Source organism: Zalophus californianus, chromosome 10 (assembly GCF_009762305.2).
Source record: "Zalophus californianus isolate mZalCal1 chromosome 10, mZalCal1.pri.v2, whole genome shotgun sequence".
Classification (NCBI taxonomy): Eukaryota; Metazoa; Chordata; class Mammalia; order Carnivora; family Otariidae; genus Zalophus; species Zalophus californianus.
The window spans coordinates 113736606-113762828 of record NC_045604.1 but is presented as its reverse complement, the minus strand read 5'-3'; the positions used below and the strand labels follow the sequence as shown (position 1 = coordinate 113762828).

Genomic DNA, 26223 nt, shown 5'->3' with positions numbered 1-26223 from the left:
AATTAAATTAAGAAAACAATTCCATTTACAACAGCATTGAAAAGACTAAAATACTTGGAAATAAATTTCACCAAAGAATTGTGAGATTTGCATGTTAAAAATTACAAAAACATTGCTGAAAGAAATTGAGGACACAATATTACAGTGGCAAACTCCCCAAACTGATCCTTAGATTCAAGCCCCATCAAACTGCCCGCTGCACTTTCTGCAGAAATTGACAAGCTGATCCTGAAATTCAAATGGAAAGAGAGTGGACCCATAATAGCCAAAACAGTGTTGACCAAGAATAAGGTTGGCAGACTCACACTTCCCGATGTCAGCCTTACTGCAACCTACAGTGATGTTGACTGTGCGGTGCTGCCACAAGGAGGGACAAATCCTTGGCACATATCGAGAGTCCAGAAATAAGCCCTTACATTCATGGTCAACTGATTTCCAAGAAGGGTGTCAAGTCAATTCAATGGGAGGAAAATAGTCTTTCAACAAATGGACAACTGGACATCCATGTGCAAAACAATAAAGTGGACCCCTGCCTCACACCATATGCAAGAATTAATTCAGAATGGGTCAAAGACCTAAATGTAAGAGCTAAAACTATAAACTCTTAGGAGAAAACATATAAATCTTTAGCACTGCATCTCTTAAAATCAACCTATGCACACAAATTTTGGTGTACTATGGTCTTATGTCACAGGTGAGGCGACTGAGGCCCAGAGAGGGGGCAGCCCTGTGTGCAGCCCCTGACCCCCTCTAGGAACCCCCCTGGTGTGTGCCCTCTCTGAGACAAGGATGAAGGAAGGGAGGGAGGGAGGGAGGGAAGGAAGAGCTTCTGGAAACCTGGCGACACAGCCACAGACTCTGGCTGTCTAGAATTTAGGGCTTGCTGGCCCTGGAGGACGTCTGAGTGGGTGCTGTGCTGGGGGAAGAGGCAGGGGGTGTTGGCACTGCCAGGCTGTGCTGGAGGACAGGGTGGAGGGCCCTGGACCAGCACGGGGTGGGAAAGTGGCCCCGGGGCCGGGCAGAGCTCACAGCAGGCACTGTGGTGCTGAGCCAGGGACCCGGGGTCTTGGCACCGTGCAAGAAAGAGCCTCCCGTTGCAGGTGGCAGCGGCCTCTCTGGGAGCGCAGGTCGAGCAAGTCTGCAGAGGCCTCTTTCTTGCCAAAAATGCAGCTGTAGGGAAAGGCTCACGGTCTCTCTCTGGGGACCCAAGGAGCCCTGGGGCCCCTGACGGTGGGCACCGGGGGATGGGATGGGGACAGCTGCCTGCTCTCCATGAGGCCAGTGGGGCAGAGCAGGGACCGGGAAGGACCCCAGGGGCAGCTGGACAGAAAGGCCAGGGTCCCAGCGCCTGTCCCCAGTCAGGCCCAAAGGAGGACCCCCTTGAGGCACCTGGAGAAGGTGCTGCTGCACCCTGGCATGCCCCCCACCCCCAGGCTGACAGAGGATGATGCCCACCCAGGCCCATGCTCAGTCCGAGACACCAGCAGGCATCTCAGGAGCAGCAGGAAAAGCCAGAATGGGGCGCCCCGCCCAGGCCCTCCAATAGGCACCCTCTGCAAAGGGCACAGCCAGCCCGGAGCCCAGAGCCCAGAGTGGTGACAAGCACAGGGCTGAGCCACTGGCAGGGGTTTGGGGGAACTGTTCAAGGCTATCCGCGCTCGGTTGTGTGCTCCGGGTGCCTTGTCCTTGACAGTTAGGATGACATGTAGTCTGGGAGGTATTCCTACGAGCCTAGAGCCCCCCAGGTAAGGTGATGGGGACTCATGGCCCATGTTCCGTGGCCAAAGGCTGGGGCCGACCCCCCTGGGGAGGGATGTAGCCCCCAGTGGAGCTGTCTGCTGGCAGCTTACCCCCCCCCACAACCCCCGCCCAAACCTGAAGCCTGCAGTGGGACCCCACCTAGGGACTGTCTAGGAGAAACTCAGAGGGGAAAGAAGGATTTCTGTCTGTCTGTCTGTCTTCCCTGCACATTGGAACCACAGAGGGCCTTCTGGGCAGTATAGCACCTGGTGGAGCCCCACTGGGAGCCAGAGGGCTGCAGGGGGGGGTTGCTTCATCCCCCAGGGTACACCAGGCAGGGGCCTCAGGCTGCCAGCCCAGCAGGGACTGGTGTCTGGTGCATGGCGGGGCAGTCCTCCCAGGAACGCTGCCCACTGATCGGCAGGCCAGGGGCCAGATAGCGAATACTCCACATTTTTTGGCGGCTCAAGGGCCTGGTTGGAAACAGTCACCGTTTTATTCTGCAGAAACCACATGCTTTGCGTCCCAGTGCCCTGCAGGGAGTGGGGGTGGAGTCCAGCTGCCCCCGCCCCTGGGGTGACAGGCCAGGTCCTGTTCACCGCTGTCACCTCCGAGGCCAGGCTGGGTGCCAGCCTCCGCCCCAGGGTGAATCCTGCTTTGGTGCCGCCAGGACAATGGGAGATGAAGGACCCCAGGGGCCCCCAGGCCTCCCTTCATGAACCCAGAAAAGACCCAGACCCCCAGCCCTGCCTCTGGGAGTCCCCAGCTGGTGAGGAGACAGACTGGGACCCAGGCAGTCGCTTCAGCTGAAGGTGTAAACAGGGCGAGATGGTCCGGACTGGCAGGGGTGGGCAGACAAGCTTCCAGGCCCTCTCACCTGGAGGCCACCTGGCCCACCCTGCACCTCCTCCGCACGTTCTGTGCTCGCAGCTTGGCGAGGAAGATGGACGGGTGTGTGAGTTCGTACACTCTGCCATCCCTGTTCGAGAAGCTGCTCAGGTGGGTGGCCAGGTGGGTTTGATAGACCGTTTTGGGGTCTGTGCACCCTCCTATTCGTGCTCCCCTGGCCTGGACGGCAGCTCCTCCCCTACGGGACTCCATCCCGAGGGCCTGCTCGGGGCCAAGCCCTTTGCATACACCAGCAAAGCTGTCCAGCAATGGCTTCCGAGAGTGGGGAGGGACCTGCCAAGGTCACACGGTGAGGACACCTACAGTCACATGGCAAGGTCATCCAAGGTCATATGAGATACCCAAGGTCCCACTACCAGGTGGTCCAGGGCACAGAAGAGCCCAAGAGAGCCACATTCTCACACCCCACCCTCGGCTGCCCCCAACAAGTGGACGCAAAGGGTCCAAGAGGAACTTCTTTATAAAGACCCCTCTTCGGCCAGGATGGGCTCAGGGCTCACGCTCTGCTTCAGTTCATGGGCCCCCGGGGATGCCTGCCCATGGAGCCCCAGCCCCAGAAACACTGGCTCCTCCTCCCAGCCCACCCACTCGCGCCCATGCAGGCGTTCCCCCCGCCCCCAGCAGAGGCAGCCTGACAGCGCCCTCGGGCCCCCTGCCTGCCTCCTCTGGTACCAGCAGGGACCCTGGAGAACCGAGCACTCACATGCGCACAACCGTGCACAACCGTGGTGGACAAACGCGTCCACATTCGCCGTGGTAACAGCTCCGAGAGGCATTTTGCAAGGCCCCTCGGGGTCCCATGGGACGGAGCCCAGAGGCGGGAGCGGCTGGCGCCCAGGGCTCCCTGCTCCCTGCCTCATCCTTGGATCTCCTCTCCAAGGAACTATCTGCCCAGCAGCCCTTCTCAGGCTCTGCCCTGGGGAACCCGGGCTAAAGGCGTGGCCCAGCACCCAACTTCCCAGCCCGACAGCTCCGAGGTCACATGGCCGGCCACCTACCATCACCTGGGGGTGCAACTGGCCCCAAAGCCTGGCCAAGGCCCAGGGGTCCCATCAAGGCTGCCAGCCACTCAGCCACCAGGTACTGCCCGACCCTGTTCCATCTGAATTGTTAATTGAAGTAAAGAAAAATTACCTTATGTCACTGCCAAAAATGAACGATCACAGCATCAAGGCACTGCGGCTAACTGAATTTTTAATGCAACGCTCGGTTAATGCAGACCCATCCCAGCCACAGAGGGAAACGCCAAGTCTCAGTCTGTGCCTCTATAAAATGGGCCACACGGCGGGCAGGATGCAGACCCACATGCATCACCCTGCTGCCTCCCTCCCCAGAGGGCTTTGCAGGCAGGGCCTGGGGTGCCCACCACAGCCTTGCCGGGCCCTGGTCCCCGGAGCCCCAGGACGGATGTCATTTGGGAACCACCTGGGATGCAGCTGGTGGGGGCTAGACGGGGACAACAGCAGGCTTCCCAGGGGAGCTGCGGCCAGGAGCCCAAGCGGATGTGAGCGGGGAGGGGGCCAGATTCAAGTCCCACCTCCAGCTGCTGCCTCGGGGGGACGCCTGAGCGTCGGAGCTTCCGTCTCCTCCATCTGCACGAGGTCACAGGCCCTGGTACAGACGGCACCGTTACTGCAGTCCCCACAACCCCGACACCCGTCAGGGGCCTGGCCCCGGGACCAGGCGTCTTGGCTCCGCTCCAGGGGAAGCGAAGCAGGTGGAGGAGAGCCTTCCACCCTGGAGCTTCAGCTCGGCTGGGAGCACCTGGCGTGAAAGGTGGGCCAGCCTGTGTTGTGTGTGACGTGGTGTTGGCAGCGATGACAGGGAGGAGATAGAACTCGGTGCTGCTGGGGGTGGGGGGTGCGGGCGAAATGGGGGAAGGGGTTACAGAACAAGGAAGTCCGGGGATGAGGAGTACACAGCACAGGGAGCTCAGTCAGCGACGCTGGAGTAACAGAGAGAACGGTCCAATCCCTGTGTGGTGCATGTGGACCCCGCAGAACACTGTGTCAGCCATGCTTCACTACCAGAACCCCAGCTCAGCTCTGCAGACAGCCGCGCACGCAGGACGTGCCCAGGGAGGATCTGCTCGGGTGACCGTTCGGAGCCCAAGGGAAGGGGGAAGCTTCTTCCTCCTCTGACCTGGAGCATGCTGCCCTCCCTGGGGGCCCAGGTGGCAGCCGTTGCTGACCCGGTTCCACAGTGGCGGCTCTGGAGGCAGACCGCGTGCTGACACGGGGCACTCGCCGCACCAGCCAAGGCCCCAGCACCGCGCAGTGTCTCCGGCCTGGTTAGCCTGAAGCCAGGGAGGCAGGGCGGGCCCCTGGCCCCTGGCAGAACCCTACCTGCTGCCCCCTCCCCTGGTGAGCAAAATGTGCCCCCTCCTCTGCTTCTCTGCTCAGGATCCCCCCCGAGGGTCAAGGGCACGCCAAGGGCACAGTGCCCTGTCCGTTCCCATCCCCAGAAGGTGGGAGGTGCCCACGACAGGCCTCTCCCCAGCGGCGGCTGAGCCCGGCCCAGGCTGGAGTGCAGCACATGGGACACACCAGGGACAGCCACTCCCCAGCCAGGCACACCCACTTCGCAGACCGGGACACCCAGTCTGGGTGTGGAGCGGGAGCTGCTCTGAGCAAGGTGGAGAGGCACCTAGTCCACCAGCATCTGGCGGGACCCGGCGCGGGACAAGGACGGGTGTGACCAGGCGACTGGAGGTCTCCAGGCAGGTGCACCCGTGAAAGAGCCACCACCCCAGGGCTCTGTTCCTCTGCCAACACTGGGCCCAGGCACACAAAAAGGAGGGTATGCCAAGGGCGGGTGTGACGTGCTTCGGCACAGGGAGGCTGAAGACCCCGAGGTCTGTGCTGGGGTCCCTGTGAGCATCATACAGAATCCTTGCTGTATGCAGAGCCACCGTCCCCACCGTGCGGATGCACACACGGAGGTAGAGAGGCCCGTGGCTCAAGGGCACAAGGCTTTCAAGAGTGCAAGGGACCAGCCCCCAGCCGACAGTGACTTCTCGGGCGCACCCAGGTGCAGCCCAGGGTGACAGGCCGGGAGGGGCCCAGGCAGGAGCAGAAATGCCAGGAATGCAGGGCAAAGCCACAACAGAGCCTATGCACCGCATAGGCCTGCAATCCAGAAACAATCCAGCCACAGACTGTAGGCTCCGCCGGGCGGCAGCCCCTTCCTGGCTGGGCGTGGATGCCACCCTGCCCACCCCGGCTCCACCCAGCAGCACAGGACCTGGCCGGGGCGACAGACACACGCAAGTTCCCGCCACAGCCACCAGCCCCCGCCCCCGGGGCTCTGGGCCCTCTTCCGGCACCGTCCCCTCCCCAGAAGCGCAGGAAGGCTTCTCTGCTCCAGCGCCCTAACAGATAAACAGGTCCTCCAACAGCCAGCTCGGGGCAAAGAAAAAAAACGGGGGGGGGGCGGTACTCTCAGCATCTCAGGGAAACATAATACATAAATCACACGTTGTCCACCTACCACGAGACACGTCTCCAGGGCCCAGTGTCGTGAGCGGTGCAGCCGCGAGACGCCCAGCCCGGGGTCGGGGGGACTGGGAGGAGCCTCCACGGGTACCACCCACGGCCGAGCACGAGCCAGGGTACGTGGCCCCCTGCGCCCGCGAGCCCCTACGCCCCGCCTCCCATCGCACGAACTGCGGACCAAAAACCACACCGTGAAGATGTGCTGCTGAAGGAATGCCTTTATAAAAACTCTCCCATGAACACGCAGACAACCAGAGACGCTCGCTTTCGCTCCGGAGACCCCACAGGCACCAAGGGGATCGTGACAGTCACACGGCCTCTCCGCTCGGAGCAGGGAGAGCGGGTCACGGGCGACACAGGGCGGCCGGCCCTCACTGGCTCGGCCCGCGGATGCCGAAGTCAACTCACTTCCGGATGAAGCCCATCGTCTGCTTGGCTGCTCAGCTGGGCGCGTGGCCGCCGTCTCCAAGAGGCCACACACCCGGGCAGGATGGCGCTGTTGGCCCATCAAGTTCCGGAATCCCAAGGGCACGCCTCGCCGCACAGGCTCTCGTGACGGGGCGGCCCGGGGCACCGCCGAGCGACGGGCCCCGTGACAGGAGACAGGGTCTAGACTCAGTTACGCAGCTAGAAAAATGTGACCACAAAGCACTTTTCACGTGTATGGGTTTTGTTGGTGGGTTTTTCTTTTTCCTTTTGGTTCAAAGAAAAAACATAGCAGGCTCTCAGGTATACAAAACTGGTAATATTAGATAAAAATACAAACTTCACCTTTACAAAACAAAAACAAAAACAACACACACACATTTCTGTTGAATACATGTAAAGCGTAACATCTTACCAAAAATAAAGAATTTAGATTCTGTCCAAACACTGGCACAGGGCCACCTCGCTGTGGCGAGGACTGGGACGGACTCGATTGGTTCACGCACAGTTCTCTCGAAATGGCTTAAATTAAGAAGTAAGATAAAATGGGGCAGGGGAGAAACACGTAAAGCCAGAAACATTTAGGAAGTGATGCATAGGTGGATATACCATGTTTATTTTAATACATCTCATTTGTTTGCATCCTGCGAGGGGAAATACGGTCCCACTGTCCTGACTTACAGCAGCCTGGTGTTACCGGTGTAAATGTCATCCAAGAGATAATTAAAAAAAAAAAAAAAAAAAAAAAAGCTAGCCAAAGAGTAAAAAGGAAAGCTTAATAATCACTTTATGGTGTAAAAAAAAAAAAAAAAAAAAAAAAAAATCCACTTAAGGCTCTCGGGAAGGTTTCTGGATAGACTTAAACACTACAGCAAGGAGATGTGTTTCTAAGTCCCGTGGTGGTTCTGAGATACCCCTGCTCCCGTGTGCCCTGCGGGGCCTTCGGCCCCCGCCCGGAGTCCTCCAGAAAGCAGGCTGTGTCCCTGGCAGAAGCACCTGTGACCCTGGACAGAGATCCGGTCCGCCGAGGCACGTCGCTTCCATCCCACGGGGGTGTCCCTCCATTCCAACAACTGTTTAGGTATTTTCGTGAGTCCGTTTTGTTTGTCATGTTTTGTGGTTCTCTTTGCTCTCTCTCTCTCCCTCTCTCTTTTTGACAAGGAAGCTTCTTACTGTTTCACCGAGTGCTACAATACTTGCTTTAATGTCACATTAAACAAATGTGTACTGTCTCTTTGTTCTCCAGAGTGTGCACGGAGACGGTTTTTCACGGAGGAGAACAAAGACCGCACGCTGTCAATGAGCACCGTACATAGTAGGTTCAGGAATGTAACACGCCATGTACATCCGTGTCCCGGAAAAGGGCTGCTGGCTTATCCTCACCTCACATCTGCAAGGAGAGGGGAGAGAAACAGACACTGACGAGGGACCGAGCGTGCGCGCTGCAGCATGAACAGGGACCACAGGGAGACGCTTCACCCAGTCAGGGGACACACTCACACACACGGGGACAAATCTCAGGATTTGAGGGGTTTGTGGCATTTTTCAAATCAAATATGCCTCAGTACCCTTTCTGTAACCTCCTGACCAGAACTGGGACTAGACTCTTGGGATCTCACAGAACATTCCTTAAAACAAGCCCCATTCTCCCATTGTACAGATGAGGGAAACTGAGGCCCAGATGGATATTTTTGTCTTTTTCCTCATGTTCCTCCTCCTGGGCCCCCCCCCCCCCACCGCCAGCAGAGGGCCTGATGTGATTTCTGGAGCTCTGGCAGCCATCCTGGGCCATGAGACAACCCTGAGGATGGATACCACCAGGCAGACAGGCGAGCAGATCTACACTGAGCTCTGAGCTAGAGCAGCTCTTCCCCACCCACATTACCTGTTCACTGCTTGTCCCAACACCTGTACTACCCACAAGCTAGCAGGGACGCCACTTGCCTCTCACTTGGTGTCTCTGTCATCGGCTGGCCCATGGAGGCCAGAGCCCAATCAATGGTGTGCAGACTGGACACACAAGCAGGCACAAAACCACCCCCAGAGCCACACGCTTGGGGAAAGCAAAAATCACAGGCAAGAAATTGTTTTGAGGCTGCTTCAGGAACCCACCCTACTGGATCCTTTCCCCCCCCAGAGGATTCTTATGAATGGACCAGACCCGCCAGCCTCAACACTGCTGACCTGGCAGCTTTCTGCAGTCACTGAACCAGCACCTGCACTCTGAGACACGATCTCTGAGTCTCATTTTTCCTACAGCCACCCGTTTGGGATGCCATGGGTTCACACATGGCCAGAGGCATGTACTAGGCTCTCCAGAGCAGACCCAGGTCAACAACAAGGAGCAGGAAGGCTGGAAACTGCCTCCGTGATGACTGTGGTTGCCCAAATCCCATTTTCCTCTGGGAAGCAGAATGCCTCTCTACAAGACTACGCTGCCCAGGTCCTCTTGCAGCTGAAGGATGGCCAGGGTATCAGAGCAGAAGTCACTGGGTGGGACTTCTCGAAGAGGGTTCTTTTGCCCGTCTCCCAACATTACTCTTCCAGCCTGGAGTGCAGATGTGATTTCTGGAGCTTCAGCAGCCATACCGAGCCATGAAGCAACTCTGAGGATAGACAGCCCCAGTCCCACATGGGAGAGGGTCCCTGATGATACCTGGAGGATGCCACACCTGCTCCTGAACGTCTACGGCACCTCAGCCCTTGCTGGTTTCGGTGTGTTACCAGAAGCCAGTTTCCAACACAGTAGCCAACAGCCCTACACGTCTATAAAACATTTTCAGATAAGATCCACGCAGTCTTCAATTCCCTTACCTATCATCCTGTAAGCCTCAGTCTTTCATCTGTCAAATGGGACGGGTAACCTGCCCAAGGTGATCCCAGCTGATAAACATCAGAGCTACCCCACTGCTGTTCAGGAACCCAAATCACTCCAGTCCTGTGACGCCGGGGCCTCCCCAATCAACGCAAGAGACCCAAGCCAGAGCGGGGACTCCGGAGCAGCAGGGGACATGAGCGAGCAGACCCACAGCCCAGCCAGACACCGGAAGCCTGCAGGCCGATCAGGGCCGATAAATCAGAACCGCGAGCTCGCCGCCACGGGAGGGATTCGCCGTGTGATCAGCCGGTGCACCTCCCACCCACAGGACCGAGGCACATCCGCACACAGCTCCTACCTGGTTGGCTGCATTAGGTGGGTTTTAACCTTTTTCTTTTCCGTTTTTTACCTGACTCCCTACGCCTTCCTGTTAACAGAAGGGCAGGGAGGGTGAGCGGGCCTAAGGGTTAGGGCTGCGGACCTGAGGCAATAAATAGCTGAGGTGTTTGTCTTTCTGGAAGAAAACTCAATTAGCTTTGGCACAGAGACACTTCCTGGTGCCCTTGAGCCAGCCAGCCCGACACAGCGGGTCACAACGCCACACTGCCTCGGGGCGAAGTCTGCCCGGGGCCAAGGGGGAGGCCGAGAGGCCCCCAGGCGCCGCCTACTCGGGGTCGGGCCTCCCTCAGCCTCGCGGCTCCCGGGCACCCGATGCCCCAACCAGGGTGGGGACGTCCAGCGTCCCCCAGCAGGCCGCCTGGGCTTGCATGCTGGGCTGGTGGCAGCACCGGACCCTACCGCCCGCCAAGCCCTGCCTCGGCATGGAAGCCAGGCCCCGAGGACTCCCTGTGAAGTGAGCTGAGGGCGAGGGCGAGGAGCGGGACAGCGGCCGAGGCGGGGCTTACCCGTCTCCTCCTCCCGGTGGTCCGGGTTCAGACCGCTGGCTGTGCATGTGCATTCCAGATGCTCCTCCAGCCGCACCTGCACTTCTTTTAACTTTGGCTTCTTCCTGATGTACTCCACCTTGGCCACCTGCCCGAGACAACAGCCCCGCCGTGAACACCTCGGCCACGCCTCGCACGCGTCAGCGGGAAAGGGGTACGTGCTCGGCCCCACCCAGGCCAGGAGGGCAACGCCAGCAGGCTGACCTCTGACCTCCAACCTCTAACCTCCTCCCCGCAGAAAGGCAGGAGTGCCAGGTGGGAAAGTAACCTTCGGCATTTGTGGTTCAGCCCATGTTAACTGGAACCCGAAGGCTCGTCCGTGTGAGTGGGCAGGAGGCCTGCATGAGGCGCTCGAGGGAAGAGCTCTGAGCAGGGCGGGGGACGGAAGGTGTTCGCTCCCAGGTCTTAGGGGCAGCTGGGGCAACAAAACCTCCAAACGCACGCTTGATTAGTAAAGGGACAAAAACCCACGGCCACGGAAAGGGGCTGCCGCACGTGGCCTGTGGCCCCGGCCTCAGCCTCCCTCCCGCCCATCCTGCCGAGGCCCCAGGAGGAAGGAGCGCAGCCCCAAGGGCCCACAAGAAGGCTGTCAGGGTCTGGACCTGGATTCTGGTCTGTGGACCACAGATTAGGGCCCCACAGAGATGGAGCCACCTCACGGCCTCAGTCTCAGGCTGGAGGCCTTCCTGGGGACCCTGGCTACAGCTGACCTTGGCCTAGGGAACCCCAGCCTTCTCAGAAACATGGGCAGGGACCCCGGGGTGTCGTCCCAGGAGGCCAAGGTGGGGAGAGTGTAGAACTGAGCCAGTGGTTCCTCCAACCAGGCGTCCTCCTTTGTCAGCCCAAAGTACCTGGGCACAGAACCACAGCATGGCGGACCTGCCTCTGCACCTCTCCCGGGGTCTGTCGGGAGGAAACGGCCGGATCCAGCCCGTGGGCACAAGCCCAGGCAGCCTAGAAATCAAGCTCCTACGGACCCCAGCTCAGGCCTGGGGAAACCGGCTCATTGTGTCATGGGAACGCCACTCCACACATACACATCTGTGCACACAGCAGTGCACACACACGCCCTGCCGTGGGAACACAACTCCGTGCACACACATATACGCACCCACCTGGCATCCACGGTGGCCTCACTTCATCCCAGCTCACGAAGGACATACAGAACACTAGAAGCATGCCTCCCAGACTCTCTCTGCAGCCCCAGTGGGCTCCCCCCACAAGTGCCCAGGCCTGAGCTCGGTCCCCAGCGGGGGCGGGACCACCCTCTTCCCACTTGCCCTGGACCCCACAGCTCTGGGCACACGGCAGATGCTCCCATCTGTGCCAACACTGGGGTGCGGTCCTGGAAACGGCCCCCAGGGATATCCATTCCACCCCATTTGCCAGGGGAAACTGAGGCAGAAAGGGAGCAGGGTCCACCCAGGTCACACCCTAAGCGTGTGGCGGCATCAGGGAGTTGGCAGGGGTGAGGGGATCCCTGGTGGAGAGCAGAAGCCCCCAGCCTGGGGACAGTGGGGAGGGGACGTGGTGAGAGGGGGGAGTTCCTATGCAGAGGCCTGGACTCCAGAAGCCAGAGGACCCCAGGCGAGTGGGACCGGCCACCCCACAGGTGAGCTGGCCCCAAGGCTTGCCCAGACCCGTCCGTAGCCACTGGGCTGCAGTAAGGGTTAACCCGCAGTGCAGAGGGTGCTGGGTGCCCAGCGGCCGTGGGAAGTGGGATGCGGCCTCAGGTGTGAATGTGGACGGCCAGGTGTGAGCTCAGAGGTGGGGTGGGAGCCAGGCCCAGTTTGGGGCCAGGCCTGGGAGGTTTTCTAAGGAGAGAAGAGGTAGAGGAAAGGACCTCAGGCATGAGCAGCCCCAGCCAGAGGGCAGGGTCTGCTCCGCAAGGCACCTACCGCTCCAGGAGGCCAGCACCACAGAGAGTGAGAGAGAAAAAGAGAGAGAGAGATTGATCCTTGGGACATGGGGGCAGAGAGCCTCCACTTTCCCCTCTATAAAATGGGAACAAAGATCGCGGCCCCCGCAGGGTTTCACATGTATGGAAGCACTCGGAACTTTGCCACTGGGCTACCTTCCGGAGCAAGCAACCCCTGGTACCAGCATGTTGAGCTTACCAAAACCAGCCCCCAGGCCCAGAGTGAACCTCCCCTCGAGGGCACTGGGTAGGGTGCACCTCAGCAGGCCTCCCAAGAGGACCCCGGCCTGAGCCTGGCCACCGTGCCAGCCCTCCACGTCAGGAGCTCCAGGCCCGCCTCAGCCCCCTCTCCCGGCCCAGGCCTAGGGTCAAAGCAGGTAGGTCAGAGGCCACGGCCCCCAGTTCTGAGCATTCATGCGCCCCCACACACGGCTTCCCTCCGCCACTGGACTCTGCTGGGGGACACAGGGAGGCTGGGGGCAGGCAGCAAGGCACAGGTGAGCTGGCCCCTCTGCTCAGCAAGTACCTCACCTAGTTCCTTTAGGGGAGCGGGTACTAGGACCCCAGGCTCTGGGTGCAGGGGGCCAGGCTTGTTTTCCACTGAAGACAGACCAGCCACGGTGGGGAAGGCAGACACTCCAGAAACCCACCCCCGCCACGGTCCCCTTGGCAAAGCACTCCTAACACTGGCCACTCCAGTCTGGGAACCCACTTTCTCCTCAGACAGGCTGTTTTTATCAAAGAAAAACAAACAGCGATTTATGATTGCACCTGCTTCTGGGTATGTGAGGATTCCAAGCTGTTCCACCACCTCTGTCTGGCCAGGAAATAGCTGCATTTTTCCCCCAAGAACACACTGAATATTAACTTCTCAAAGCAGCCTCCACACTAACCAAGTCCCCAGAACAAGATGTTTACATCTTTGGGACCCTCATTCCCGTCACCTCAGCCCCCAGATCCATCCTGGAGCCCACCCAGGGTCCCCACACAGGGTCCCCACACCCCTCCCTTCCTCCTCCCTTTGTGCCCGGGCGTCTGAGCTGCACCCTATAAAGAGGACCTTCACCTTCCCACCGTGAGTCTGCCTGGCAGGAACCACCCCACCTGCATGCTTCCAGGGCAAAGCCACCCGAGCGTGCGATCCAGTATTGCCGTCACCCCTTCTAAACAAGAGACACCGAGCACAGAATCCCCGAGCTCCTGCTACTCATGGTGTCCGGGGCTGGGCCGGGTAGAGCAACGCCCTGCTGGGGACCTCCACCCCTCCCCAGGTCATGGCCTGACCACTGCAGAGTCGAGGGCAGGGCACCATCCACGACAAACATCAGCATTTACTGAACCCCATGTGCTGGTCACTGCAACACTCACAGCTATCCTGTGAGGGTGCAATTATGGTTCGTTTTACGGATGGGTGAACTGAGGCAGCTCAGAGGGGAGACCCACACTGCCCGAGCCACTGATTTTCCCCAAGGTCCCTGAGCTGGATCTCATACTCCATCAGGGCGCAGAGGCCCGTCCCGGGCACCCCAGCAGACACACCCAGACCCACCTTCCAGAAGCCTGGGGTCTAGCGACACACAGCCACTACCAGCCATCACGGCTGTGGCCGAGGACCTGGGTCTCTCCCTAGAGACTAAGGGACCTAACCAAGTTAACGGACTTGGCTGTAAACCCACAGGATGCCCTGAAGAAAAGGGGAGCCCCCAACTTTCAACACCACACAGCGAGAGGCAGGAGGTTTGCCCCACAGCCGCATCCAGTGCGACCCGACCAGAGTCACGGGCTCCGCTGTCTACACCACCCCTTCTGCTAGCCCTTGACCCTTGGACCTAGGGGACAGGGTCAGATGCCTGCAGGGTATGGGGTCCCCGCTCACTGGGGAGAGGAGCTCATTCATCTGGGACCCCAGTCAGGGAGCACGCTTGGCCCCCCAAATGCAGATCCCAAACGCTGAGCACAGCGAGCTGATACAGGGACGTCACCCCAGCCCGGACCACGTACCCACCCCACCCCTCCCCGAGAGCTAATGGCGGCTATCCCCTGCAACCCCAGGGGGACCACCCTGAAGGCAGGTCCCAGAAGACACATGAGGGCCCAGCCCCAGAGAGTGAAGGACCCATACCTGAGACCATCAGAGTTGGAGGCACAAGACGCCCCAGGCCACCCTCCCTGGCGGTCACGGAACAGAGCTGGCCATCCACCCCAGCAAGTCCCGACAGTCAGGGCCCGGGGGGCCTTCAGCTGAGCACACCAGAAAATCCACCGTCTGGGCCTCATGGGGTGGCCGTTCCCAGCCTTCCCTTACCTTCTCCAGTAAGCGACCTTTAACTGTGACCAAAAGGCCATAAACCAGAAAACCAAGCATGTGTCAGCCCAGGGCAAGACCTCCCGCCTGCCCAGCCACCCGGGGCCCCTGCCGGCCCCCAGCACCCCTCCCAGAGGCTGGGCCGAGGACTCGGCCCCGACGGAGCGCGGACAGCCTCCTGGGAAGGCGTGGGGGCCAGGCCGGCCTCCACAACGGACCTCCTGTTCCCGCTGATCTTTAGTCCCTTCTCGGCCAAAACCCCCAGTGTCCGGGCCGGATGTTTTCCTGCCAATGCTCTGATGGGTGGGCAGGGAGAAGGGGCTGCCTTCCCTGAGGGAGAAGGAGGAAGGAGTCTGAGAAGAGCAGGGCGCCGGACATGAAACCAGGCCGCTGGGCTCCGGCCGCAGGACTCAGGCCCTCCGTCCCCTCGGGTGGACCATGACCCCATCCGAGCGGACGAAGGCCTGTGGGGGGAGGCCTGGCCCAGCGCCACCATCTGCTGAGACCTTTGGGCCTGTGCCCAAGGCAGATATGGGCCCCTCCCAGGAGGGGGCCCCTGGGCCCCCCCCCCACCCACTCAGGGTGGGCCAGGAAGAGGGGATCACGGCCCATCCCAGGACCAGACACGGGGAGCCCCACTTCAGCCCGGCACTGCTTTATCTCTGAGCGCCTAACTGGACACCCGCAGGACAGGCCCTATGCCCAGCGTCCACGTGTGGGACCGTCTCACCTAGAACACTACCACCCCCACGCCCAGGAAGAAAAGATCTCAGGTGTCTGGATTCTCGGGGCTCATGAGACTCTCTCACAACACACTGTAAGTGAGGACACGGGGACCTGAGGGAAGCAGGCCAGGGTCCCGCAGCAGGCTGCAGGGGAGAAGTCGCAGTGCGAGAAGGCACAGCCCCGTCCCTTCGGGCCTCTGTTTCCCCCTTTAACGAAGGGTGCAGAGCTGGGCTCCGTGCCCAGCCGGAGCCCCTGGCAGCATGGAGTCGGGAGGCCTCAGTCAGGCCCGAAGGCCCGGCCAAGACAAGAGCCAGCGCCCCAGGGAAGTGCACCAGGGCGCTGGGAGCCTGGGCGTCAGGGGAGTGTCCGCCGTGGAGAGCACAGAGCAGCAAGCCATGGAATTTGCTTACTCAATGCCCCAAGTGCTCGAGGACCAAGTCCCCGGAGGTCAGGGGGAGCCCCAGGTACAGGCCTAACATGCCTTCTCACGTGACAAGCAAGTGTCCCAGCCAGCTACACGGCCTGTAAGTGAGAAAGTCTCCCCTGCACTTCACTCTGGGGCCAGGGGCCAACATCCAGGGGCCCTGAAGAAGGGCACACGGGATCTGAAAGAATCTCCAGTCGAGGAATGGCTTCTGACACACCCCCAGAATCTTCATTCCAGGAAAAATGGACGCACTTGCTGCTAGAGGCTCAGCTGAGGGGGCAGCCCATCTCCACTCGATAGGTGTCCCGCTGCCCAAATCCACAGTCCAGGGTTACGTGGGACCATAACCCGCCCAGAGGCAGCTTCCAGGGAGGGCAGCCCCCTGCCCTAGACCGGGAGCACCCAGGACGCTCCAGCCTAGCCACACTTCAGAGAAGCCAAGACACTCTGGATGCCTCCCCTCCCACTCTATCCTTTTGGAAGCAGGAAGATGGCACCCAGACAGGGGCTGAGCGCAGAGAAGCAGAACAGCTCCCCTCCACAAAGGGGCCCGGCTGCCCTGGGACCCACTTGGGACCTGCGCAGCCCTAGACACCAAGTCACTGTGTTTCAGACCCATTTCACAGATGGGACACATGAGGCCAGAGGACAGCAGACCCGTGCCCTAGGAACTCCTCCAGCCGCTGGGCCAAAACACCAACATTTGGCCAAGACCCCAGTGTGGCAGCCCAGAATGACCCAAAGCAGCAGATTTTCCCCAAGGACTAAGGCGGGAAGAACAAGGAGCCCCCACACGTGTAATCTGAACACGACCTTCCTATGCCCCCAGCACTGCCCTGGAAGTCACCAGGGCCAGCGCCCTGCCCCGGAGAGGGCTTTGGGGCAAGCGCTGGCTCCCAGGGAATGCAGGAGCACGGCAAAGACAGCCAAGCCGGCACCGATCCTGAGGGTCTCCAAGCGGAGCGTGGCTTCCCAGGACCAAGGCACCGCCAGGAGGGCCCTCCGGAGGGGAGTCCCTGGACACACAGCCCACAGCAGAACGGGGTGCCCTCCCTGACTTATAGACAAGGGACGGAGGCCCAACATGGCAGGCCCTGCGCCCACACCAGCTCTCCTGGCCTGTTTCCCATGTGCTTCTGGGGAGAGGCTCTGAGAGGGACCCCTGACCCCTCTTGCCATGCACCACAGCTCCGCTCAAGTGCCTGCAAAAACTCTCCGGGGCTTGGGGGAGACAGCGGGCAGCACGCACACAACCCGTGAGAGCCTTCTGCGTTGTCGCTTCGTGGGGGAGGCTGCTTGCAGTGGCGGCGGGGGGACCAGAAGCCCACCCCCCAGCAGCCGGTCCAGCCCCACGTCCCAGCTCTACCACCAGCCTGCTCTGCACCCGGGGCCTCGTGTGTTGTCGGCCACATCAGCCTCGGGGCACCCCAGGGTGGGGCCCAGGGCTCACCTTGACGCTGCGGTGATGAACGCGGGAAGGCTGACACTTGACGCTGCTGGTGTTGCAACAGCCCGCACAGCGCTTCACCTCCACGCACGGGGGCCAAATCAGGAAGTTGGCAGACGTGGGGTCGACCTGGCTCCGAGGTATCTCGTAAATGACCGTCCTGGTCTTGCAGACTGCAGGGATGGCTTCCTCTGCAGAGCAAGAGCCAAGGTGAACGCACGGGCCGTCCCGGCAGCACCCAGGCCCACCCTGTGGCCTCAAGCCCTAAAGGAGGCGTGTCCCCCCACGGCTGCCGCTTCGTCCCTGTGGCACATCGCACCACCCCAGCGCCCAGCAGAGATGGAGAGACACCCAGGGCCCCGACTCGGTGCATTTGGCCTGGCCCAAGGAGGAGCAGAAGTGAGGGCCAGGCAGGGAGGCCCCAAGGCAGGAGGGCAACAGGCCCCACAGCCAGTGGACACATCAGGGCCCAGCGCCACCAACTGCCACAGCCCCCAGGCCAGGCCCAGGAAGGGAAGACACCCGAGACGGGCAGCGGATGCAGGATGCGGGACGCAGGACTCAGGCCTGCCTCCCCAGCCCACCGGCCGCAGACCTGCTCACTAAAGGCCACCAAGAGAGCACCCCGCCAGCTGGGAGGCCGACCTCCCAGGAGGGACTGGCTCTACCTTCCAGTCTGTGCTCCTCAGCACAGGCCGATCCATCCGACCCGAAGCCCCGAAATGCAGTGGATGCCAGGGCACCACTGCCCGATGAGAAATCCACCTGGGGACCCCAGCACACGCACCTTCCTCCCCACATGCTGCCTTACTAATCCACGCCGGCCCCTAGGCCCACTGGGCCTTGAGTAATGCGGGGCCGGGCAGGCAGGCCCCCAGAGCCCAGAACTGGAGGGAGCCACTCCTGGCCGCAGAGGGGCTGGCACGACCCCCGTGGCCAGCACCAGGCAGGGCCCCGTCCTCTGCAGACAAGCAGAAGAGCCTGAAATGCAATCAAAGGACAACAGAGGCCTTGCCCCAGCACCAGGGAGGGGTGCCAACCTCTCTCTTGCCCGTCCCCCCACAGGGGCCAGAAGACCTGAGAGCCCTGGGAGACTGGGGGTACTGGCATCCTCCCCGGTGGCCTGGGAGCACCTGGAGAGGGGGCGCACGGGGTCTCCCAGAGCAGGCCTGCCAAGAAGGAAGGCCAGGTGCTGGAGATCTGGCCACTCCAGTGCAGGAAAGGGCTCTGCTCACGGCAAGCAGCCCAGGGCCCACTGGCTGTGAGGGGCCTGGGGACCCTGGCCAGGCGGGGCCGAGGCTGGAGCCAGAGAGACAGTCCAGGGCTCCCCATCTGGAACAGGACAGGCCTGCTGAAGTGCCCTCACCTCTGACACTGGGCTGGAGAACAGGAAATCTACAGTTCTACAATAAACGTCGTCTGGGTGGGCCCACCTGCCTTCAGGAGGACTCCTCACCCACACACCATGCTGAGGCAAGAAGCTACGAAATCTACCTTCTGGGAGGAATTTAAAGCTCAGAGGGGGCAGTCACTGCCCAAGGGCACGCAGCAGGGAAGAGCAGTGTGGGGGGCGCACACCCAGGCAGTTAGGAAAAGCAGGAGGAACCTCCAGGGTGGCACAGGACTCGGGGGGTCATACCCCCAGAGCCCCGCTCCCAGGGCAGGAAAGTGCAGGCCAAGATCTCTCTCAGAGCTGAGCCAGAGCCCCGGAAACCCCTTGCAGCCTCAAGGGGCCAGACAGATATGGGGGTACTCTGCTAGAGAACAGGATGCAAACACCCCGCAAACCCACGCCCGGTGAGTGGGGTGGGGGCCATGGGCAGGGGCGTCTGCTGGAGGCCCATTCCGTGGCTGCCAGCCAGGCCACCACACTACAGATTGGAAAGGAAACACGACCACGTTTGCAGCGAGGCCTCCTCCAGAACAGGCCCCAACAAGACCGGGCACTTAAGGAATTTATGATGGCTCTCCTCTCCTGGAAACTCTTGGCCCAGGCCAGGCTGCAGCAAGCAGCAAGCAGCAGACGGGCCGGGGCAGGGAGGCGCCCCCGGCAGAGGAGGGAGGCCTCCGGAGAGACGGCGGGCGGCTGGGGCTGAAGCCGCTGGGGCCCCTGGGCCTTTGTTTTACGGAGGGGCGAAGGGATGACTCCCCTGAAGGCCCAGTGGGCGAGAGCCCCCCAGCGCCCCCTCCCCACCCGGCAGACCCAGGGCTCACCAATGCTTCTTTTCCTCCGGATGGGCACGGGCGGCTCCTCAGGTGCATGCTTGGTGGCATGGCCCCCGTGGGCTCTCAGACTCGCTTCCAAAGCATCCTCGGCCCCTACAGATAGAAAGAGGAAATGGTGACCAGCCGGTCCACATCTGTGGGGCACCCCGGGGCCTGTCCAGCGGCGCTTCCTACCTGCCTCCCCCAGACAGACAGGGTCCCCGGGGGGACACGCCACTCCCACGTATGCAGAGGATGAAAGACTCCCAACTGCCAAAAATCACCCGCCGACCTCTGGGAAGCCTACACGGAGGTCCCCCAAATGTGGCACCCCTGCTGCGCTCTGCAGCAGAGCTACGGACCTGTGCAATCGGTGCGGAAGGGGCGGGTGATCTCCCCAGGTGAGGGCTGGCCTTCCTCCGCCGTAATACCCAGAACTACCAGGCCGGCTGCTCCCAGGCAGGCCCACCTCCTCGGAAGGGCCCCGGGGACAGGGCCCCTCCGACGGCACTGAAGGAGAAGCGCATGCGCTGCCATGACCTCCCTGCTGAGCGCGCGTGTCTTTCTCTCCCTCTTCTTACTAAACCAGCTCTGGGCCGACAGCTGAACTCCGCTTGCTCCTGAAGTTAGTCCGCTCGGAGGCCACAGGAAATGCAAGTGGGGAAAGTAAAGGGGCAGGAACCCTGGTGCCCGGCAGAGGGGGCGGGCTGGCAGAAGCAAAGCGTGCTGCCCCTCAGACGCGGACCCACCGTCCCAGGGTTAAAATCAGAACTGGACCCTAATCCCCCAGGCCTGCAACGGCACCTGGTACACACACCATCACCCTCGCCCGCCCCAGTGCCCCTGGGCAGCCTAGGGGAGTCCCAGGTCTCTCAGATTCCTAGAAGGGAAATGTGGGGTGGGAGGGACACAGAGTCCTGCCACCTGCCACTGGACCCGGCCTGCCCCGGTGACACTGCCTGCACCTGGATGAGGTGGGTCACCCCTGGCCTGCCCGCCTTGGCCCGCAGACCCAGCTGGGGGAGGTCTCTTTCTACTTCCCCCTCCGCCCCTGGCTCCCCAGTGGATGAGCAAGGGCACCAGGTCCTGAGAAGCATGCCCCCACAGCTGTGCAGACCTCCCCCGTGTGCTGCTGTCCCTTCCCTGACAAGCTCAAGCGGCGTCCTGGCCAGCAGCCCGGACCACAGGCCCCCTCCTGCGTGCCTGGCCCACCGGGGCCTCAGCGACTGTCCACAAACCAACAAATCCAAAACCACTGCTCACTTAAAATGAAAACCGACAACCAGGCAAAAGGTACAAACAGCAAAAGATGCGCCCTTTCCGAAAACTAGAGTCTGGGAAGAACCCAGCTTCTCACTTAAAATGACTCAATGTTCCACTGCCACTAATTTTTTTGAGACCCAAAATAAGATCAGAACACGACTATTCATGCAATAAGAATTTCCCATCAACCAACTGTTACAAGAAGCATTTTTTCACGAAAAAGTGACATCTATGAGTCACGTCCTGGTGGAAGCCATCTTGCCACCCTCAAACCAAAGACCTGCTGGCCCATCCTCGGCCTCCAGGAGAAAACGCCCCATCGGCCACCATCTTCCCAGCCTCCCGAAAGCCAGGCATGAACCGCTCCGCGGATGCCTCGATCCCAACGCGTCTGCAGGACCTGACGCGGATGACGAGCAAGGATGTGCCTGCAGGAGCTGCCGGGAGCCCCGTCCTGGCCGCTCGCCTGGACGGACAGAGAAGACCACAGCCCGGCCAGCTGATGGCCAGCGCTGAAATCTGAACCGGCGGGCGGACTGCTTTCAAGATGAGAGCCCTCCTCTGCCCCCTGATCAAGATGGGTGGTCGCCGTTCCACGCTGATGGGGGGCGGCCTGCAGCCTGACACTGCTTGAGAAATGACCCAGCAGTGACTTAGGAGAGAAGGCCCCGCCTGAATGAGGTCCTAAAGCTGCTCTCAGGACAGCTCATCAAGGGGGTTTCCCTTTTGTCTTGCATGCACAAATGCCCAAGTGACAGCTCAGGATGGGGACAAGTCCTCCGGCCTTCAGTCCTGGTGGAGCATTAATGGCCCAAGCAAGATGGGGACATTCATGCATCTGTTACTGAGTGACCCCACCGCCCGGGCACCAGACCAGGCTGCTTGGAGAACAAAGCTCCCCCCTGGCCGCCTCACCGCTGAATGGCTGGTTTCTCATCACACTCGACGCACAGGTCCCAAACTCCAGCCACTGGTCATTCAAAGACCACACGCTGGTCTCTGCACCCGAAAGCCCCACGTGGAAAGTCAGCTACCCCTGAGCTCCACGCACACCCTGGGGATTCTCAGACTCAGTGCCGTCCTCACTGCTGCTGTCCTCACCACCTCCGGCTTCATCTGTAAAATGGGGACGCAGCCGCCCACTGTCCCAACCAGGGTCCCATCCAGAGTCCATCACAAAGCCCTGCCAGGGAGGAGAGGGCCTGTAAGAAAAAGCCTTTTCTGCTTCCCGGGCCTGATTAGCTCTACACCCAAAACACCAACCTGAAGGGGCCGGTTCACCCTTGGAGTTACAAAGAGGGATTTAGGACTACCAAATGGGTTTCTCCACACCCCAGCTCCTTCCTCAGGGATCCCAGGCAGGCCTCCAACTGGACCTCACGGGGGTCCAGGGCCTGGAGAGCAGCTTAGTCCTCAGATAATTGGCCCCTCAGCTGTTTACGACCTTCCACAGTTGCAAGATCTGTTTCAACTCTTCACTTTGGGCGGGAACAGGTGTTGGGGGAAAGAGGGCAACGTGAGCTCTAGGAGCATCCAGTGGCAGCTTCTGTGCTCAAGAGACCAGCACTGCCCTGGCTCGCAACTTCCCCCTGTGAGAGGGCACCAGGCCGGGACGGAGACCCCACTTTGGGATCGGTGTCACACAGGGCCTCCTAGGGGGAGAGCTAGTGAGCAAAGAAGATCCTAGAAAACCCCTCTTCTCACTCCAGTTTCCCAGGCAGGAATTCTACCCCAGAATCCTAGTCAGACCCCAAACCATGTGGCAGAAGGTGGAAGGCAGGGGCGGGGAGGTGGGGTGGGGGGGTGGGCAGGAGGTGTACGAGCACCCAGGGCTTTTTATAAGGGAGCAATTTGAAACCAGCCAGGGAACTAGCGGGTGCATCCTTTTTCGGTTTGGACCCTCCCAGAGAGGCTCTGGGCCCAAAAGTCCCCAGGGTCAGGAATGCCATCAGCATAACCCACCACGCTGCAATGCAAAAAGTGTTAATGGGTGGGGGGCGGGGGGCGGGGGGGGCGGGGCTGCAGAGACCAGAATAAGAATGGTCCCAACAGAAAGTGAATGGCCCATTTCCCGGTGGCATCCCAAAGCTGTCCCACAGGGAGGCCCAGCCCTGCACCAAACCTAGCTCCACCAAGCCAAAAAAAAAAAAAAAAAAAAAGGCCCTGAATCTTCTCAGGGAGGCGGCCTCCCCACTTTCACAGATCTGCCAGGGACCAGCAGAATGTAGGCGAGTGTTTTCCTCAGCTAACCAAAGCCAAACCCTTCTCCCCAGGGTTACACATCAAGGAACCAGACCAAAATCCCCCCTGGCCCAACTCTGATCTCCAAGTGAAATTCTACCCCCTTCCTGATAAGGATCAGCCAAAGGATTTCCTGGGTCACGAAACTACAGAAACCATCGGCCTTGCTAGCAAATGGTCTTGGCATGAAATGAAAATAGTTCAGGCCTCTCCACCACCATAATTAGGTACAAATTTCCAAATGACTAGACCATGTGATTTTACTTAATTCTCCCCCCGCCCCCCCTTTGAGGGTAGTCTGCAGCGAGAGTGAAATCTTCACTGAAAATTGTTCCAACCAACCTCTACCACCTTCAGCCTTCTGTCTGACAAGCCCCTTTTGGGCCTCTTTTTTAACCAGACGTTAATAAGACGTATTTCTGTAACTAACCCTCGCATGGGTGTTCCCCCACCGAGTATTAATTTGGAGCAGGATACCACGAAGATGTGGGCCAGAATCCCTGCCCTCTAGGAAAAGGCTCCCTCCGGTCACACCGCAGCCACCAAAACCACCAGCTCCCACCCCACCAGGGACAACCTGGGTCCCTGGCAACCCTTCCCCACCAGTCCCCTCCAACTCCAAAACCCACACCAACCAGCTTCAAAACTCGGCATTTACAAATAAACTATTTTCTAAAGTGCCTAGGCTCCACAGCCCGAGGGTGAGCCCCCAAACAGTCCCCAGACACCAGATGTGTCCAAGATGTGCCTTTTTATTGGCCTGTGAAAAGAGAAAGGCACGGGTCTCCAGCAACCACAAAGGCTGGGCCGCCGCAGGAGCGGGGCACCGGCTCGCGGCGATGACAAAGCGGCCCGGCCCGGGGGGCGGCTCCTCCCTCGCGCCTGCCCGCGGGGCGTGAGGCCAGGGCTCTGCGCCCAGGCCCCGGCCCGCTCCGCTCCGCCGCTCCTCCCGGCCCCACAGGGCAGGCCCGGGGCCCGCACACCTGGCCCCAGCGCCGGCGCCCTCTACGCCGCTGAACTTTCTGTGACACGCGCGCGGCATTTTCCTTAAATGCAAAAACAATCCCCGGGCGAGCGAGCAGCTCGCGGCCGCCGCCGAGAGAGAAAGTGGGGATTGGAAGAGAAACTCCTGACTCATCCGCCTGGGCTTTTATGGCCCGGGATTGGATTCTGACCTTTCGGTGCGCTCCTGCGCGGCGCCCGGCCCGGCCCGAGCGCGGGAGGCGGTGCGGGGCGCACACCCCGCACACCCGCCCCGCGCGCCGAGGGAAGGGGCGCGATTTACCTACGGAGTCTATCTCCAGGAGTCGCTGGAGGTCCCGGATGCTGTGGATCTGACTGTGTGCCAGCCTCTCAATCACCTCGCGGGGGATCTCGGCTTCCTGCAAACAGAGCCACACGGTCAGCGCCCGCCGCCCGGCCAGCTCGCGTCCCGCGTCCCGCGCCCCCCGCCCCCGAGAGCGGCCCGGTCCCCCAGCCGAGGTTGCCCGGCCCCGAGTCCCAGGCCCTCGCAGCTCGCGGGCCGCCCGGCCCCCGCCCGGGACCCTGGAGTCAGACGCCGAAGGGGGGGGGAGGGGGACTGGGTGCGACCCCAAATTCTCGGCCCCCATCCAGGTCCGCCTTTGCAGAAGGCAACCCCTCCCACCTTTAAATTTTCAAACAAAAGCCCGGCACCGCGGCCCCTCCGCCCCGGGTGTCAGTTACAGGAGGTCTAGGGGCAGCGAGGGGCCCGAGGAGTTTGATCTAATAGTGAAATCGACATGCAGAAAGATCAAGTTGAAATGCGTCACGGATCGGCGACGAAAGTCACGGCAGCCTTAACACTTTAATCTAGCCAGGGGCTTAAATTTCACACCCCGGAATCCCGGGCCGAACCTGCGGGGTCAAGGGTCTCCGTCGCAAAAACACGCGCGCGCGCGCATTCACTCGTTCACACGCGCGCCCCACCCGCTCCGGCCCGGCCGCGGCCCTAGCACCGCCCAAGACGCTCCAAATCCAGCGGGCGGCTGGGAGAGGCTGCCCGGCAATGGGAGGGTTAAATCTCCACCTCTCGCAGCTCTCGATCCCTGCCCAGACCACCCCCACCTCGCGGGCTCCCCCCCACTCCCTCCAGATTTTTAAAGGGAGTCGGGGGTCGCTGGGTGGGTGTGGGTGTGGGAGGGAGGGGTCTCAAGCACTAAGTTCCCACGACGGGGGCTGCAGAAAAGTCATTCATCACAGCAGAGCTCCCGGGGATTCGGGATTCGACATGGGGGGCGGGGGGGGGGACGCCGGCGGTGGGAGGACGCGGGCGCCTGGCCCGGCCCCGGCTCGTCTCGCTCAGCCACCTGTAAGCAGGCCCTGGGCGGGCGGGACTGCGCCGGCCGAGCCGCCCGGCCAGGCTCAGAGACAGGGACCGGGGGGGAGGGGGGGGCTGCGGCCCCGCACCGCCCACCCTGCCTGCCGGGGGCTTCCGCCGCAGCCGCCCCTGTTTATCCGCCGCTCTTCTCCCCTCCCTGGTTCCGCCAGGTCACACACACCCCCTTCCGCGCTCCCCCCACCCCGATACTGCATTGTCCGCCGCGCCCCTGGCTCCCCTCCCTGGAGAGGAGCCCGCGCCCCCCGAAGTTTCTCCCCACTCGTCCACCCCGCGCCACTCCGTCCCTCCAAGGCAGAGCGACGCAACACGCTGGAAACTCACCAGACACACTTCAGTATGGCAGAAAATAAAACCCAGTTGGAAAAATCAAAAAATCGACCACCCTAGCAGAAATCTGCAGATCCCCAGAGCCCGAGGCGCCCCGGCCCGCGGGTGGTTGCAGGAGGCGTGCGCCGGGGGAGTCGGAGAGGGGACGGGGCGCGGGGGTGGCACCCACCTCGGCCAGGGCATGGGCGAGGTATCCGCAGCCGAGGAGTAGCAGGCAAGCCCAGGTCCTCATCGCGTCCCGAGGCGCTGGCGGCTCGGCGGGGAGGCGAGGCCGCGGGGCGGGCGCTCCAGCCGGGCTCCTGTGGCGGCGAAATTCAGTACCATCCCTCAGGGAGCGCGGCCCGGAGGAGGGTGGCGCGGAGAGCAGGGAGCCGGCGGAGCGCGCCCGGCGCGAGCAGCGAGTGCGGAGAGGCAGGCAGCGCCAGCGAGGAGGAGGAGCAGGGAGTGCGCGCTCGCCGCGCCCGCCGCGCCGGGAGCCTCCTGGGCCGCCGGGTAGGGGGTGGGGACGGAAGGGGCGGAGGGCGGGGGCTGGGCCTCTTCCTTGGTGCGTTCCCGGTGCTGGCCGCCGCCGTGCTCGCTCCCCGGCGCTGGCTTTAGGAGCGACCCGGCCGGTAATTCTGCATATTTGCGGGCGTCAGCCCCGAGAGGGACCCCGGAGCGAGGCTGGAGCCGCC

At 61.4% G+C, this 26223-nt stretch overlaps 1 protein-coding gene across 2 annotated transcripts; it reads right to left on the bottom strand.

The window, feature by feature from the left end:
- Positions 1-6795: 6795 nt before the first annotated feature.
- PDGFA (platelet derived growth factor subunit A) lies at positions 6796-26223 on the bottom strand. Of its 2 annotated transcripts, XM_027612916.2 has the most exons (7): positions 25719-26223; positions 24149-24245; positions 19369-19473; positions 17158-17345; positions 10293-10419; positions 9746-9814; positions 6796-7959 (listed from the first exon to the last, which is right to left on the bottom strand). In XM_027612916.2, exons 1-6 carry the CDS (start codon positions 25779-25781, stop codon positions 9759-9761), a joined length of 636 nt encoding a protein of 211 aa, XP_027468717.1. In that variant the 5' UTR covers positions 25782-26223; the 3' UTR covers positions 6796-7959; positions 9746-9758. The 2 variants fall into 2 exon arrangements, with proteins under 2 accessions (XP_027468717.1, XP_027468718.1); XM_027612917.2 differs by lacking the exon at positions 9746-9814 and having other exon boundaries at positions 25719-26217.